This window comes from Culex pipiens, chromosome 2, assembly GCF_016801865.2.
Source record: "Culex pipiens pallens isolate TS chromosome 2, TS_CPP_V2, whole genome shotgun sequence".
NCBI lineage: Eukaryota > Metazoa > Arthropoda > Insecta > Diptera > Culicidae > Culex > Culex pipiens.
In genome coordinates this window covers 7,831,403-7,845,653 of record NC_068938.1, presented here as the reverse complement: position 1 = coordinate 7,845,653, position 14,251 = coordinate 7,831,403, and the positions used below count along the sequence as shown (strand labels likewise).

The window sequence follows — 14,251 nt, the reverse complement described above, 5'->3', positions numbered from 1 at the left end:
TGAATTCCCAAAACCCGTATTTTGAGATTGAGTAACAGAGAAGAATGGCCAAAAATTTTGCCACCGAGACATGATTTCATTAAAAAAAAAAACGATTTCAAGCATATTTTTTTAATTATTAAAATCGATTTTCCAATCGAAAAGTTATCTCTATTTCATTGTTCACAAAGTACACCAATTTTGAATAAATTGTCTAAGAAACATTGAAGATCTTTTAGTTCCTGAGATATATATACGTCTCTAGGAAAAACCGCTAAAAATAAGGTAATGGAAAATATTAAACCAACAAAAAAGGCGAATTTTAATCGGGTAAGCAGTAGCATAGAAGCATAGGTGCCCACCTGCAGTTGCTACTCCGTTATTGACCAGGACCTCCAGAAGTTACATCCACGAGCCGTGGAAGATGAGTGGGAGCTATCTTTTCTCGCTTCGCAACTTCTCAAAAGCCCCTATCATGCTGATCAGTACCGGCGCCGGCCACGACCAGTGGTAGGGTCACGGGGAAGTGGATGGGAATGTTAGTCCGATACTTGAGTGATAGAGACCGCCCAATCGACTGCATCTCCGACAAAGTATCACATGAGTTTTGAGGGGGTTAGTAGATGGGTATGAGGTCAGGATTCACGAGTGGCAGTGATGTGACTATGAGCATTTTGTTTATCGGTTGAACATTTTGAATCTTAGGCAGCCGGCTGCGGAGAGATAGATAATTGATTATTTAAAAAGTGTTTTAATCGAACGCGTGCCAACCGAGCAGTAGTGCTATGGGATGGACTTATCAGTACATTTTTACTGATTTTACAATTTAGATAACGCGAGCAAATTTCAAAAATAGTAAATAAAAGACGCTTTACTCTTCTTAAAATTGATAGTTTGATGAGTGAATACTTAAACTGCCAGTTGGAATAAATTATTAAGACCAACGAATATAAACGAAAAGAAAAAAGGACACCACGTTACCGATTGTAATGAAATTAAAACAATAACTTAAACGAACTAAACCTGCTTGTCTCATTAAAACTCGACTCATCTCTATCGAAAACTATAAAACACAAATAATTTAAAAACTCAAAACGATTGGAACATGCAGCACGTGGCTTCACTACCCGCAATCGACTCAACTTTTTCTAGAAAGGCAACAATAATCAAGAGCGACGCTCACGACGTGAACCGGCAGTGAGCACAAGACTAAATATTTCCCACCACCACACCACCTCATGCAAACAAACACGTCACAACGAGAACAGAATTATGCAACTGTGCGGTCTCTTCACGGTCAATGAACGCGGTAAGGCGACACAATATTCAGAAATATTAAACAAAGTGTATCAACAGGAAATTAGGAGAGAGAAAATAACATAAAACAAATATAACCAAATCAAATTAAACCAATCACCCCATGAACACAAACAGCGACACAAAAGAGACGAAAATTATCGCGAAAAAACAGGACAGAGCGTCCCCAGAAGCACTGCACTAATCTTTTATGTGGTTATGTGGCCGTTTTTGGGATAAACGGCGCCATTTATCAATTTTTAAATTCGATTTTACATTAAAATCTAACTTCAACAAAATTGTGAAAATCTTACCATTTATTCCAAAAAATATATTTTCAAAAAATCATAGCTTGGCGGAACAATTTTTGTCCGCTCTTCTCTGTGGCTGAAAAGTTTTTATCCCTTAACACAAACAAAAATTAAATTATCATAAATACAGATTTGAGGAAATTCATTTTGTGAAAAAAGTCAGCTTTAAAACCTGCAACAAATAGTCCTTACTAAAACTTACAACATTGCCAAAAACATTAAATCGATCAGAAAACCCCTCAACAAGGTACAGATTTTCAAATATTGGCATACCATATTTGTATGGACAAAATAAAAAGAAATATAAAAAATGAAATTACAAGCCATGGTATAAAGATTTGAATGAACAAAGTTTTTTTAATGCATTTACACATGCCCAGTTGTTTTGCAATCATTAGTTTTCAAAAGTTTTGACTAAATTTTAGTTTTCGCGAAAAAAAAGTTTTTGCTGTAGAACGAAATTTCACAAAAAAATCAAAATATTTTTGATCGAACCCAGACATACTTAATATGATTAAAAACGCAGGAAAATGCATTTCAAATTGTTTTTAGTTGATTAGACATCTATTTCGATTAAAATTTTCAAGTTTTTTGAAAAAAAAAAAAAATTTCCCCCTGATTTTACGGACCAATTTTGAATGGGGAGGGGTAGGGTGACATAAACTTTGAAAAGTATTTGCAACGGCCTGCTTTGAAATAAATGACATAAGTTATTTTATAAGGATTTAAATTTTTAATTTCACTTTGAACCTGCACAGAGCAGTGCATTGCGTGGCCGAATGGTTACGCTGTCCGCTTTGTAAGCGGATGATTCTGGGTTCGATTCCCATCTGCTCCAACCTTCCATCGGATGAGGAAGTAAAATGTCGGTCCCGGCCTTGATTGTTAAGCATGAGCATGAGCATGAGATACCACCCATGGTTGTCCTTCTACGTTGCTGAACAGGACCGTAATCTCCTATCAATACAACTGACCATACGCTTAAACGATCTAATGGTGTTTCCCTTATCAACAGCATGTATGAATGCGCTGAAAAGATAAAACATCAAGATCATTAAAACTAGAACTGGAACAAATAGGTAACAGTCGTTGGCCACCAACGGCGCCCGCCATGTCAGTTTGTAGATCTCAGGGGATTGGGACGGGAATGTTAGTTAGCACAGGTTGCTACAAAGGGTGGGTTCTATACGATATCCACACCCCCACGTGTGCCGGAAAACTACTTCTACTTGGGATTTTGTTAGTGGGTAAGGGTAAAGGCCAGGATTCAACATAGAGGATGATGATGCGACCCAATAATCAATAAATTTTGTTTAATGGTGTGATTTTTTTTTTTTTTTTTTTATTTTTTTTTTTGATTTTCTCTTCCATGTACATTCATTCAGTTAAAATATTATTGAGTGTCCAATCACAATCGATGACTTTTCACCTCAATAACGTTTAATGGTGTGATGTATTATGCATTCTCAAGGCAAACAGTCGAAGGATGCGGATGAGACTATTCCCGGTTATTTGATGTTGAGTTTAGCATAAATGATTCAATCTTAGACAGCCGGCTGTGGAATGTCGGTCCCGGCCTTGATTGTTAGGCCGTTAAGTCATTCCAGGTGTAGGAGTCGTCTCCATGCCATAATTTAAACAACACACCAAACCAAGCCTACTCCGGTGGAATCGCTGGCGGCGGTTGGACTCGCAATCCAAAGGTCGTTAGTTCAAACACTGGGGTGGAAGGTTCCTTGGAGTAGAAAGAGGTTTGGGTGCTCTCCCCATTCAAGCCTTCGGACTCCTAGGTTCGAGCAGAAACTTGCAATAGAGACCACAAAAGACCCGGGGGTAGTTAATGTGGATGGTTTGATTTTTTGATTGAACCTGCACAAAATATAAGAAAAGTTTTTGTTTGATATTTTAAGAAATCAATCATTATGCAAAACTATTGAAATGGACTAAAATGAATATTTTTTACAGTTAGGAATAAGGTTTCGGTTATTTTCGACATCTTTAAAATCATAAAATATGTTAAGGCATATTGGAAGCTGTCTCCTGTATAAAAAGGGTGTGAAAATATTTGAAAATCTGTAAGGGATTTTCATACCGATGTGTCACCAGCAAATAGTTGATAGTAAGAATGAAAACTTAAAAAAATGCACTCTAAAAAATACCTTTTTCATATTTTTTTTTTTAACAAAAAGTGATTTTTTTGTATTTTTTACTAGACCAAAAAATGAAACCTTTCAGGTCCAGAGAAGTATGGTCACAAATAAATTTAATGGAGATATGGATATTTAAGAGCGAGTCCACGAACAGGGCATACCCCTTTGTATGGGACGTCGTTTGGACCTCACCAATCTGCCTGAAATTTTCAGGGGTTGTTTGTACATATGAAACTAGCATCTGGTCAAAATATGAGCACTCTAGGTCAACGGGAAGTGGGGCAAATCGAGACACAAAGTTTGAAGGTTCAAAAACGTCAAAAATCTTAAAAAGGCTATAACTCAGGCAAAATTCAATTTAATTTCAAAATTCAAAATGCATATGAAAGGGCTTAAAAAATGCAACAAAATGCAGGGTAGAGCATCCCAATTGGTTAAATCTAAAGGGAGTTATTGGCATTTTAGTGAAAAAATAGCATAATTTTAAAACTCAAATAAAAAAGTGTTCCATCCAGATATCAACTCGGTTCTACCTGCAGCTTGTAGGGGACATCTGGGACTACGATCTGAGACTGAGAACGCTTTGGGTAAGGCAGTTTAACATATTAAATAGACACTTTTACTTTTAGTGAATTTTTTGGTTGTACATTTTTGCTCGAATTTTCCGGTGATAATTTTATCATATTCGTGTTTCTGAGACAATTTCACAATAGAAACATGCATAAAAATGTTTATTTTCATTCATTTTAACCCTTTAAAAAATGAAAGTTAAAAAAAATCTTCGATTCACATTTATTAAAAATCAAGTTCGTTTCCAAGGATACTAGATGACACCAGAAAAAAGCAGCTTCTTATTTTTTTTTTAACTTTCATTTTTGAAAGGGTTAAAATGAATCAAAATAAACATTTTTATGCATGTTTCTATTGTGAAATTGTCTCAGGAACACGAATATGATAAAATTATCACCGGAAAATTTGATCTAAGGGGTCCCCCGAGCAAAAATGTACAACCAAAAAATTTACTAAAAGTAAAAGTGTCTATTTAATATGTTAAACTGCCTTACCCAAAGCGGTCTCAGTCTCAGATGGTAGTCCCAGATGTCCCCAACAAGCTGCAGTTCGAACCGAGTTGATATCTGGATTGAACACTTTTTTATTTGAGTTTGAAAATTATGCTATTTTTTCACTAAAATGCCAATAACTCCCTTTAGATTTAACCAATTGGGATGCTTCTCCCTGCATTTTGTTGCATTTTTTAAGCCCTTTCAGATGAATTTTGAATTTTGAAATTAAATTGAATTTTGCCTGAGTTATAGCCTTTTTAAGATTTTTGACGTTTTTGAACCTTCAAACTTTGTGTCCCGATTTGCCCCACTTCCCGTTGACCTAGAGTGCTCATATTTTGACCAGATGCTAGTTTCATATGTACAAACAACCCCTGAAAATTTCAGGCAGATTGGTGAGGTCGATGCGAGATGGGTATGCTTTGCTCGTGGACTCGCTCTTAAATATTTTTAATTAAAAAAGCATATTTTTTTTATAAATATTGAGAATGTACTCTTATTTTTAATAAAAAAATGATTTTAAAGCGAAAATCAATAAAAATAAAATGCAATCATAAAGTACTTAACCTTTGTTCATCAAATGCACCGTTTTCAAGTTTTAGCCATATAATAGTTTATATCGTGCAAAAAAGTCTCTTTTTCTTAATTTTTGGAATTGTGGCCATTTTTATGTAAAGAAAATTAAAAGTTTTTGATACTAAGCATTGCATATTATTTTTAAAAAAAATATCTTAATAAAATTTTCCAATTCTTCCAAAAGGACATGTTTGAGCTTCAAAATAAAGCCTCACATTTCAAAACATTGCAGATTTCAAATTTGATTTTAATTGTTTAAGTGCTGCTAAAGGAGCTTGCAGAAATATTTAATGTTCTGAGGATGTAACAAATTCCGTAATATTTTTCAGAGAGTAAGAATCATTTGGCAATCTTCAGCAAAGTTGTTCCCTGGAAACCAAACTATAAGCCCGCAAGGCTTTTGAAAAATAGTCTCAAATATCGTAAAAAATAAAAAGCACAAACTTTTCGTCTCCATTTCCCTTTAAACTTTAAAACCAGAACGTCCTGTTGCATGCAATCAAGCTTATATTTGTGATCAACTTTTTGGACCCCGTGCCTGCAATTCCCGTTACAGTTAATATGGAATACCAATAAAAATGTAACAGAAAATTCAGGCATGAGGGCCAGACTGTTAAAGCCAACAGATTATATTGGTTCAAGATACATTCCTTCGGCACGTCTGAATGAATTCTCCAAGGAAACAAAATTGAGGAAACAAGTTTTCGATCAATTAAAATAAAAAAATGTTTAAGTAATTTATTTCCTCCAACACAATTGAATTGCCCCCTTCCCTAGTGACAAGATCTCCAAGTTCTTATGCACTCTTTCCAGATGATCTCGTTACATGATTCACACATCACGTCACGGGAGCGCACAACAAAATTTTAATTGCTCCATTCCATCGGCACGTACGTGTCACGTAAGAAGCGATTAATTCAATCCGAAACTCGCCGAGATGTTCGTTCGTTCTCGCTGACGTCACAGAACTAGTCACGATCGTATAAGACGAATTTGCTTATGCAGTAACTCGTACCCATACGTATGTGTGTTAGCTAATCAAACACTCGTCAACTGTCGGCAGCCGATCGACGATTTTCATCAACCCCCTTTCTCGGCTACAGCCACTTCAACACTCGAAGGGGGTGGGAAAATGACGGTGTGTTGAGAAGAGGATTTTTTTTTAATTACAAAAAATCTGGTATTGACCAGTTCAAGAAATTTGTGAAAATCTCAAACTTCAACAATACAAGATTTTTTTTACAATTTAGTCCTACACATCACCCCTCGTTCCGTGGGGGTAGCGAAAAATTACCCCCAACCGGCTTACCGAATGCAACCGATCCAAACTCGCGTTGCAAGTCCGCACGATCGTGCTGCACTTGGATCCCTCAGTAACTCCGAGTACTCGATCGTGATCGCGCGCGCGCCATTTTCGCTCTCCAAGGAAAAACCTCTTTAAGTGACTTGTTCTACCCGGAGACTTGCTTCAAGGCGACGAACCTGTTTACCGCGATGTCGACGTTGGTTCAGCTAGAGCTGGACGAGTCGGGCGAGGATCGACGGAAGCTGCTCGATCACCAGATGGCACTGGAGTTTACCAATATCTGCTTCAAGGGGGAGAGGAAGGATGGGGATGGGAGGAAGACGATCCTGGAGAATGTCTCCGGGAGGTTCGCCCCGGGACGGTTGACGGCGATCTTGGGGCCGTCCGGGGCGGGCAAGTCTTCGCTGCTGAACATACTGTCGGGGTTCAAGTGAGTGGGATTGGTGATCGTGGGTAGAAGTTGATCTTGTTACGACAAAGTGGTTTTCTTCGTTCGCAGGAAGCATGGCGTGATCGGTTCGGTGATGGTCAACGGAGAAACGCTGGGCGAGGAGTCGTTCCGGAACAAGTGCGTCTACATTGCGCAGGATTTCGACCTGTGCGATCACCTGACCGTGCTTGAAACCCTAGATTACGCGGCAGAACTCAAAATGACCGGATCATCTTCACCAATGGTCCGCAAAAAGAAGGTCAACGACATTCTGGACGTTCTCGGACTTCGGCACGCCATAGCAACCCTGGTCAAGAATCTCTCCGGAGGTGAAAAGAAACGTCTCTCGATCGGGATCGAGCTGGTCACGAACCCCCCAATAATCCTGCTTGACGAACCCACAAGCGGTCTCGACAGTGTCTCCGCGATGCAACTCGTCACCTACATAAAAACCCTGGCGGCCGAAGGCCGCACCATCGTCTCCGTAATCCACCAACCAGCCTCCAGCCTCTTCCGGCTATTCGACGACCTCTTCCTGCTCTCCGCTGGCAAGTGCATCTACAGTGGTCCCCTGGACGGAATGGTGGCCAGCTTTGGCGAGGCCGGTTTTCACTGTCCAAAGTACTACAATCGGGCGGATTTCGCGCTGGAAATTGCCTCGATGCCAAGCTGTCCCGGAATTGAGCTGCTAACCCTGCGGTACAACAACTCGGCCTTTGTGCGGACTTCGATCGGGGATGATTACTGTGCGGCGAAGGATCAGAAAATGGGAATGGTGGCGGATGGGACGCCGTACAGGAATACCTGCTTGGTGGCGGCGACCGGAAGTAGTAGGCGGTATGCGATACCGCAGTGGAAGCAGTTTAGTGTTTTGCTGAGGAGGTCGCTGAGGTCGACGGCGAGGGATTTCGTAAGTAAACATTAGCTTAGAAATTGAGATGGTGATTTTGAAAAAGATTTAAACAATTTTTAGATTCAATGCAGGGGGGAAATTTAGAAGATACATAAATGCTATTTAAATTAGGAAGTGACTTTGGCAAAGTTTAATGTAAAATGAAAAGTATTTTTAAAGATGTAATACTTTACACAGCAAAAAAAAAGTTGAATTTTAAAATGTTTAAAATTTGGAAGGTTGAATATTACCTCTTTTTTGAGTAATATCACCTAAAAAATGTGTAAAAATGTGAACCTGATGAATATTCACCAGAAACTGATTAAAATTCATCATCTTCTGCATAATATTACTCTTTTTTGTACACAAAATCTGTTACCATTGTTACCTAATGAATATTACCATGATTTTTTTTCTGTGTTTAAATGGTTCAGTTTGAACACCTTTGATAAAATTTCATTTCTTGGATAGATATCTGATCAATTATTATTAGATAAATTTTCTTGATTATAAGATTTTTAAAGTAAGATTTTTTTGTTTTAAAATCAGCATTAAAAATCGCTAAATTTTTAATTAAAATTGTTGTTTGGTTCTACTCAAGGCCGAGAAAAAATAAAGAGAAAAGTAGAGAGGATCCTTAAAACAAAAATTTGTGAAAAGCCACACTGTTTGCCATTTTGAACAAATTACAAAAAAAAATCAATTATTTTTTGCCTCAGAAGGGAGAAAAAACTAAAAAAAAATATTTATACTGGCCAACAAGCAGCTTCAAAATTATCAGAAGTGAACTGATAATGCCTGGATTTTATTTTATGTTAAGTTATCATAAGAACATTTTACTTTCTAATTTTAGTTTTGTTAAAAAGACACATAATTTGACACAGCTGAAAATTCTCATTTAAGCAACTTTCAAAATTTCTCGATTTTATCAAAAAAAAAATGTTATTGTTATTGTTATTGTTTATTGGATACGACAAATTGTTAGTTTATACTTTATATCAGGTCAAGAAAGTCACTTTCGGAAATTTAGAAAAGTTACAAAGGATCCAAAATAAAGGGTTACAAAGAATTTGGTAAACGATTATTTTATGTTTCAAATATTCTTGATTTTTTTGCATATTTATTTTATTTAAGCTAGAAGTATAAATTTAAAATCCAGATAAAAGTTAGCTTTTCTCAACAAATTCCTTTTGAAAAAGAAGCCCAAATCATGGCAAACTTGTAAATGTAACACAGTTTCTGTAATTGTCTGTTATAAACAGGGCTGTGGAGTCGGAGTCGGAGTCGGAGCCGGAGTCGGTGGAGTCGGGTCTTTTTGGAAAGCCTGGAGTCGGAGTCGGAGTCGGAGTCGTAAAAACTCGATCAGCTGGAGTCGGAGTCGGAGCTGGAGTCGGCTAAATTTTATTAGCTGGAGTCGGAGTCGGAGCCGAAAATTTCTGATTACCCGGAGTTGGAGTCGGAGTCGGAGTTATCTTAAATTCAACAAAAATTATGTTTATTTTTTATTTTTTAGTATTTGCTATAAAACAGATTAATTTACAAAACTTCTTATATTTTTAATTGTTTTTCAAGTTGCATGCGCTGCGTTGCCATTTTTATTTTGTTTAGAGATCACTAAATGATAACCTGTTATCAGCTCTTACCCAAGCATAGGTATCATCATAACTAAAAAAAAACATAGTCAGAAATATTTAATTGATTTTTGACTGCATCCTTTTGCCGATATTTATGTACCCTTTGAACTCAAATTTGACCAAATTTAATCTAGTTCTTTCTGAGAAAAGTACACACACAGTCATCTTATACCCCGATAGCGAATGTCTTGGTGTTTATAAGTAATTCAATGTTCAGGAAAAAAGTTACGAGGTACATCAAAAAATGTAAATAATAATCACTATTTATGGAAATCGAAAACAAAAAAATCACTGACACTCTTCCAACAAACATTCAACGATTATAACAATCTATTACTTGGAACTCAACATGCGCATTTTTTTTTTAACATTGTACAAAAAATTTAAAGTGTCGCGCTTAAAATATTTAAAACTGACATCAAATATAAAAAAAGTAGCAACTAATTTTGAAATCATCATTGAATATGTTCAATATATCAATTATCTTAATATTTACTATTTCTCTACTAAAATCTGAGAATGTTGATCCTTAGGCAAACTATTTTGATATTGTTGCAAATTATCGTTGAACAAATCTCAAGATTTCAGGATAGGACAGGATTTCAAGATAAAAAAATATCCGTGACCTAGAAAATATTTATCCTGTGGATTTTTGTTTTTTATCCAATTCTAAGTTTTTTCATATATTTTCATGGAGGCGCACGACCATTCATAAAGCTTCGTTTTAGGTGAAGATGCAAGAAGTATCGCGCGCCTCCTTTTAAATATATAACAAAAATTAAAAATTCAAATAAATCCAAAATTCCGAGGTAAAATATTTTCTAGGTCACGGATATTTGAAAAGGACCCCTTAAGCGTCCTTACCACGAAGATTTTTTTAGATACATTGATTTGTAATAATAAACTTCTTCAGCCTTGGCGTGATGTCCATGTACGTCTTAAAAATTTCAATGGAGCTTTAAAAAATAGTTTCGTTTAAAATTGTTATTTAAAAATACTAGGTGACCAAGATAGTCACTGTGCTTCTTATAAATGTCAACTTAAAAGTGAGTAAATTGAATTTATATGTTAAATCAATCATTAAGGCCAGCTTTCTCTTAATGATCATTAAAAAAATAACAATTTAATATTTTAGCTTTTAATCAATTTAATGAAAATTTGAGGTTAAGTAAATAAATCCAAATTTACTTACCAAACTGTTCTTCTGAAAATGCCTTCAAAACTGGCGTTTTTTTTATTTCTGTTTCAATAACGTCTAAAACTTGTAAAACTAGAAACTTTTTTTTGGTTTTTTCCACTTAAGGGTGCACAGCAACCAAGGAAGTTGTTGTCTTCTTATTCCAAAACTGACAAAGTTACGGACCCAATCCTGCAACAATCTGATGGTAAAAATAGGCAAATTTTGTTGCGAATCGCATAGTAAACCTCGTAGTAAACAGTACTTTAGGGGATGAATAAAAAATGATATCGATAGTTCCCGTAATTTCAAAAATACTAAAATATCTGTAACAAAAATCTAGGTGTAAAAGCTCTGGTTGATGTGCACCGTTAAAGAGTTTTTAAATAATCCTATTTATCAATGTTTTCGAAATAATAGTAAACTAAATATTTAAAAATATGTGGGGTCGGAGTCGGAGTCGGAGCCAACCATTTTTTGAAAGCTGGAGTCGGAGTCGGAGTCGGAGTCGGCTAGAGTTGGTGGGCCGGAGTTGGAGTCGGAGTCGGAGTCGGTTGAATCTGAAAGCCGGAGCCGGAGTTGGAGTCGGAGTCGGCTAATCCCAGAAAGCCGGAGTCGGAGTCGGAGTCGGAGTCGCTTGAAATATGACCCGACTCCGCAGCCCTGGTTATAAATGATCCATCAGTCGAAAAACAAATGTTATAAAAAATATTTAACTGGTTAAATACCACTTTAAATTTTGGATTGTTTTCAATTGATTGTGATTTCATGCTTTAAGTGCTAAAATATATTTTCGCTAACATTTTTGTAAGTAATCATCATAATTTTCCCAAATTCCGAGTAATTAATTGTGCTTTTAATAATAAGTATTTAAGGTTTTCACACTGGTAATTCTAATAATTTCAGCCTGACTGGCAAGCAATCAACGATACCGGACACGCTTGATCAGGTGTGCAATATATTTCCATAACTTGCTTACTTTGTGGAAGTTGTATTCATTTCCAAATCGAAAGGAAAACTCTAAAATTTTCTTTTGAAAGGACAAATTTACTTAATTTTATGTCATTTTATCACAGGTTTAAACCAGATCTTGATGTGCTACAATAATTCACTCATGTTTTCAAAGATATTACGCTTAAAATTTTGCAAAAGTATTCAAATTTGATTGCTAGTAGTATTACAGATAATTTTCACCTAGACTTCAAAGCTAAAGTGTCAAGAAATAGAAGATAATGCATAAATTATGCATTATTTTAATTTTTTGGTTTTTGCATAAACTATTACAGAGGAAGTGCAGTTTGATAGATCAAATAAAAAACTAGAAATTAAACAAAAACACATTTAATTCAAAAATAAGAGACTCTCATTAATCCTTGTCAAAATAATAGAGGCCTAAATGCATTATTAATCATTCCTGAGTCTGAATCGTGCTTGTTTAAAAAAAATGTTTTCATACTAACGTGAAAATCTGAAATGAAATTTTCTGAAGAGAAGTTTCTGCATTACAAATTATCAAACAGGATTAAACAACAAATCAAATCAATCTAATAAAAAAAATATCATTTGGGAGCAGTGTTGAAAATACAAACAAAAATATATTTTTTATTTCCCTCAACTTTCAAACATTGAAAATTTAGCAGCTAATCTCTGACTGATGGTACACATTGAGTTGAAACGAATTTAATTTTATTTCTTGAAAAATCTTCTACCCGACTAACAAGTACTTTCTCCCCAATAGTTCTTCGCCCAGCTCCGCGTAATCGCCCACATCCTGGTGGCGTTCCTGCTCGGCATGGTTTTCTACAACTGCGGCAAGGATGCCTCAACCGCAATGACAAACGTCGCCGCTATGTTCTTCTTCCACATGTTCATCTTCTTCGGCAACGCCATGCCCTGCACCATCACCTGTGAGTTCCTTCTCGAGTTACTTTGATTGCTCCCTTACTAAGACATTGTTTTTTCGTTGCAGTCCCCCTGGAAGCCAAAGTATTCGTCCGCGAGCACCTCAACAACTGGTACTCACTCGAAGCCTACTACGTTTCCAAAATCTTCGCCGACCTGCCCCTCCAGCTGCTCTGCCCCTCCATCTTCGTCATCATAACCTACTTCCTAACCGGTCAACCCATGGAACCCTCCCGCTTCGTCATGTTCTGGGCCATCACCCTGCTGCTCGGAATCTTCGCCCAAACCGTTGGCCTTCTTTCCGGCGCCGCTTTCGGCATCCAAATGGCCACCTTCTTCGTCCCCTGCCTAACCATCCCCTCCCTGCTGTTTTCCGGCTTCTTCATCAAATCCTACGAACTACTGGACTTCCTGCAACCCCTCCCCTACACGTCCTTCTTCCGGTACAGCATGCAGGGCTCCCTCCAGGCCATCTACGGGTACAACCGGACGGACTATCCCTGCTCGGAGGTGCTCTGCTACTACAACCGGCCCGGGAAGTTGCTCAAGTTTATGGACACGCCGGAAACGGGTTTCGAGTGGAACGTGCTTGCTATGGTTGGATTTATTGCGCTGTTCCAGGCGTTGCTGTACTTTTCCCTGCGCCGGCGGTTGAAGGCATTCCAGTGATTGTGATATAATTTATGGAAATAAAAGTAATTATCGTTGAAAAGTTGTTGCTGACTTTTGAATTATTGAGTGCGGAATGATTAAGCTGAACGTGACATGAGTGCTGTTTTCAGATGCTGTTACGTTCTGAGAAAACTAGCAAAATTAATAAAATAGATGAAAAAGTTTACCCAATCTTAAAATAATTCAAATTACAAATCTGATTTTCAAAATTGCGAAACATAAAGTATCTCAAAACGCTTTTAACATCATTACATCATTTAAATGGTCCAGAATTCATAATTCATGTAAAGATTTAAATGCCTTTAATTTAAAATGAATAAATGAGCATTATACAAAGCTTTTTTCAAATAATGACACTATAAATTTAAGTCAACAATTTGTAACCTCGTGATTTTTTTCGGAAATTTTTGAAGGAAATTGCATTGGCCTATGGCAAAAAATAACATAAGGTTTAAAAGTTATGTTAAAAAATCTATAAAAATAAAATTGTGGAGTTGAGTATGCAAGTAAAGATTAAAATTTTAATATTTGTTTCTAGAATTATGTTTTCTAAATAAGCAATAATCTGTTTTTAAATAAGTGATAAATCTTAATTCTTACGACTTATATCGCTTAGACTATCGATATATACTAAGCTAATTGGGCTTTTTTCGAACAATTTAATTATTATCAACAGGAAACAAATCTTGCGTGCATGCTAATAACTATAATTTTTGCATTGTTCTTCAATGATGATGAACAGGTATTGTACGCTACCAAATTCGGTTAAATTTTTAGACTTTTTCAAGCTGGTGAAAAATTGATAGAATGAAAACTTTTAATTCCGGTAAACATTAACTGAAATTCAGAAGTTTTGTTTTTT

General features: G+C 36.4%; 1 protein-coding gene across 1 annotated transcript; it reads left to right on the top strand.

Moving 5' to 3' along the window:
- Positions 1 to 6,750: 6,750 nt before the first annotated feature.
- LOC120412703 (ATP-binding cassette sub-family G member 4-like) lies at positions 6,751 to 13,429 on the top strand. The gene is made up of 4 exons (XM_039573285.2): positions 6,751 to 7,112; positions 7,182 to 8,022; positions 12,554 to 12,722; positions 12,785 to 13,429. Exons 1-4 carry the CDS (start codon positions 6,871 to 6,873, stop codon positions 13,384 to 13,386), a joined length of 1,854 nt encoding a protein of 617 aa, XP_039429219.1. The 5' UTR covers positions 6,751 to 6,870; the 3' UTR covers positions 13,387 to 13,429.
- The last annotated feature ends 822 nt before the right edge of the window (positions 13,430 to 14,251 follow it).

Coding starts and splice junctions, on each gene's coding strand:
- LOC120412703 (XM_039573285.2), top strand. CDS start 6,871: ATGTCGACGTTGGTTCAGCTAGAGCTGGACGAGTCGGGCGAGGATCGA. Junction 8,023..12,553: donor GGTCGACGGCGAGGGATTTC/GTAAGTAAACAT, acceptor TCTCCCCAATAG/TTCTTCGCCCAGCTCCGCGT. Junction 12,723..12,784: donor CATGCCCTGCACCATCACCT/GTGAGTTCCTTC, acceptor TTTTCGTTGCAG/TCCCCCTGGAAGCCAAAGTA.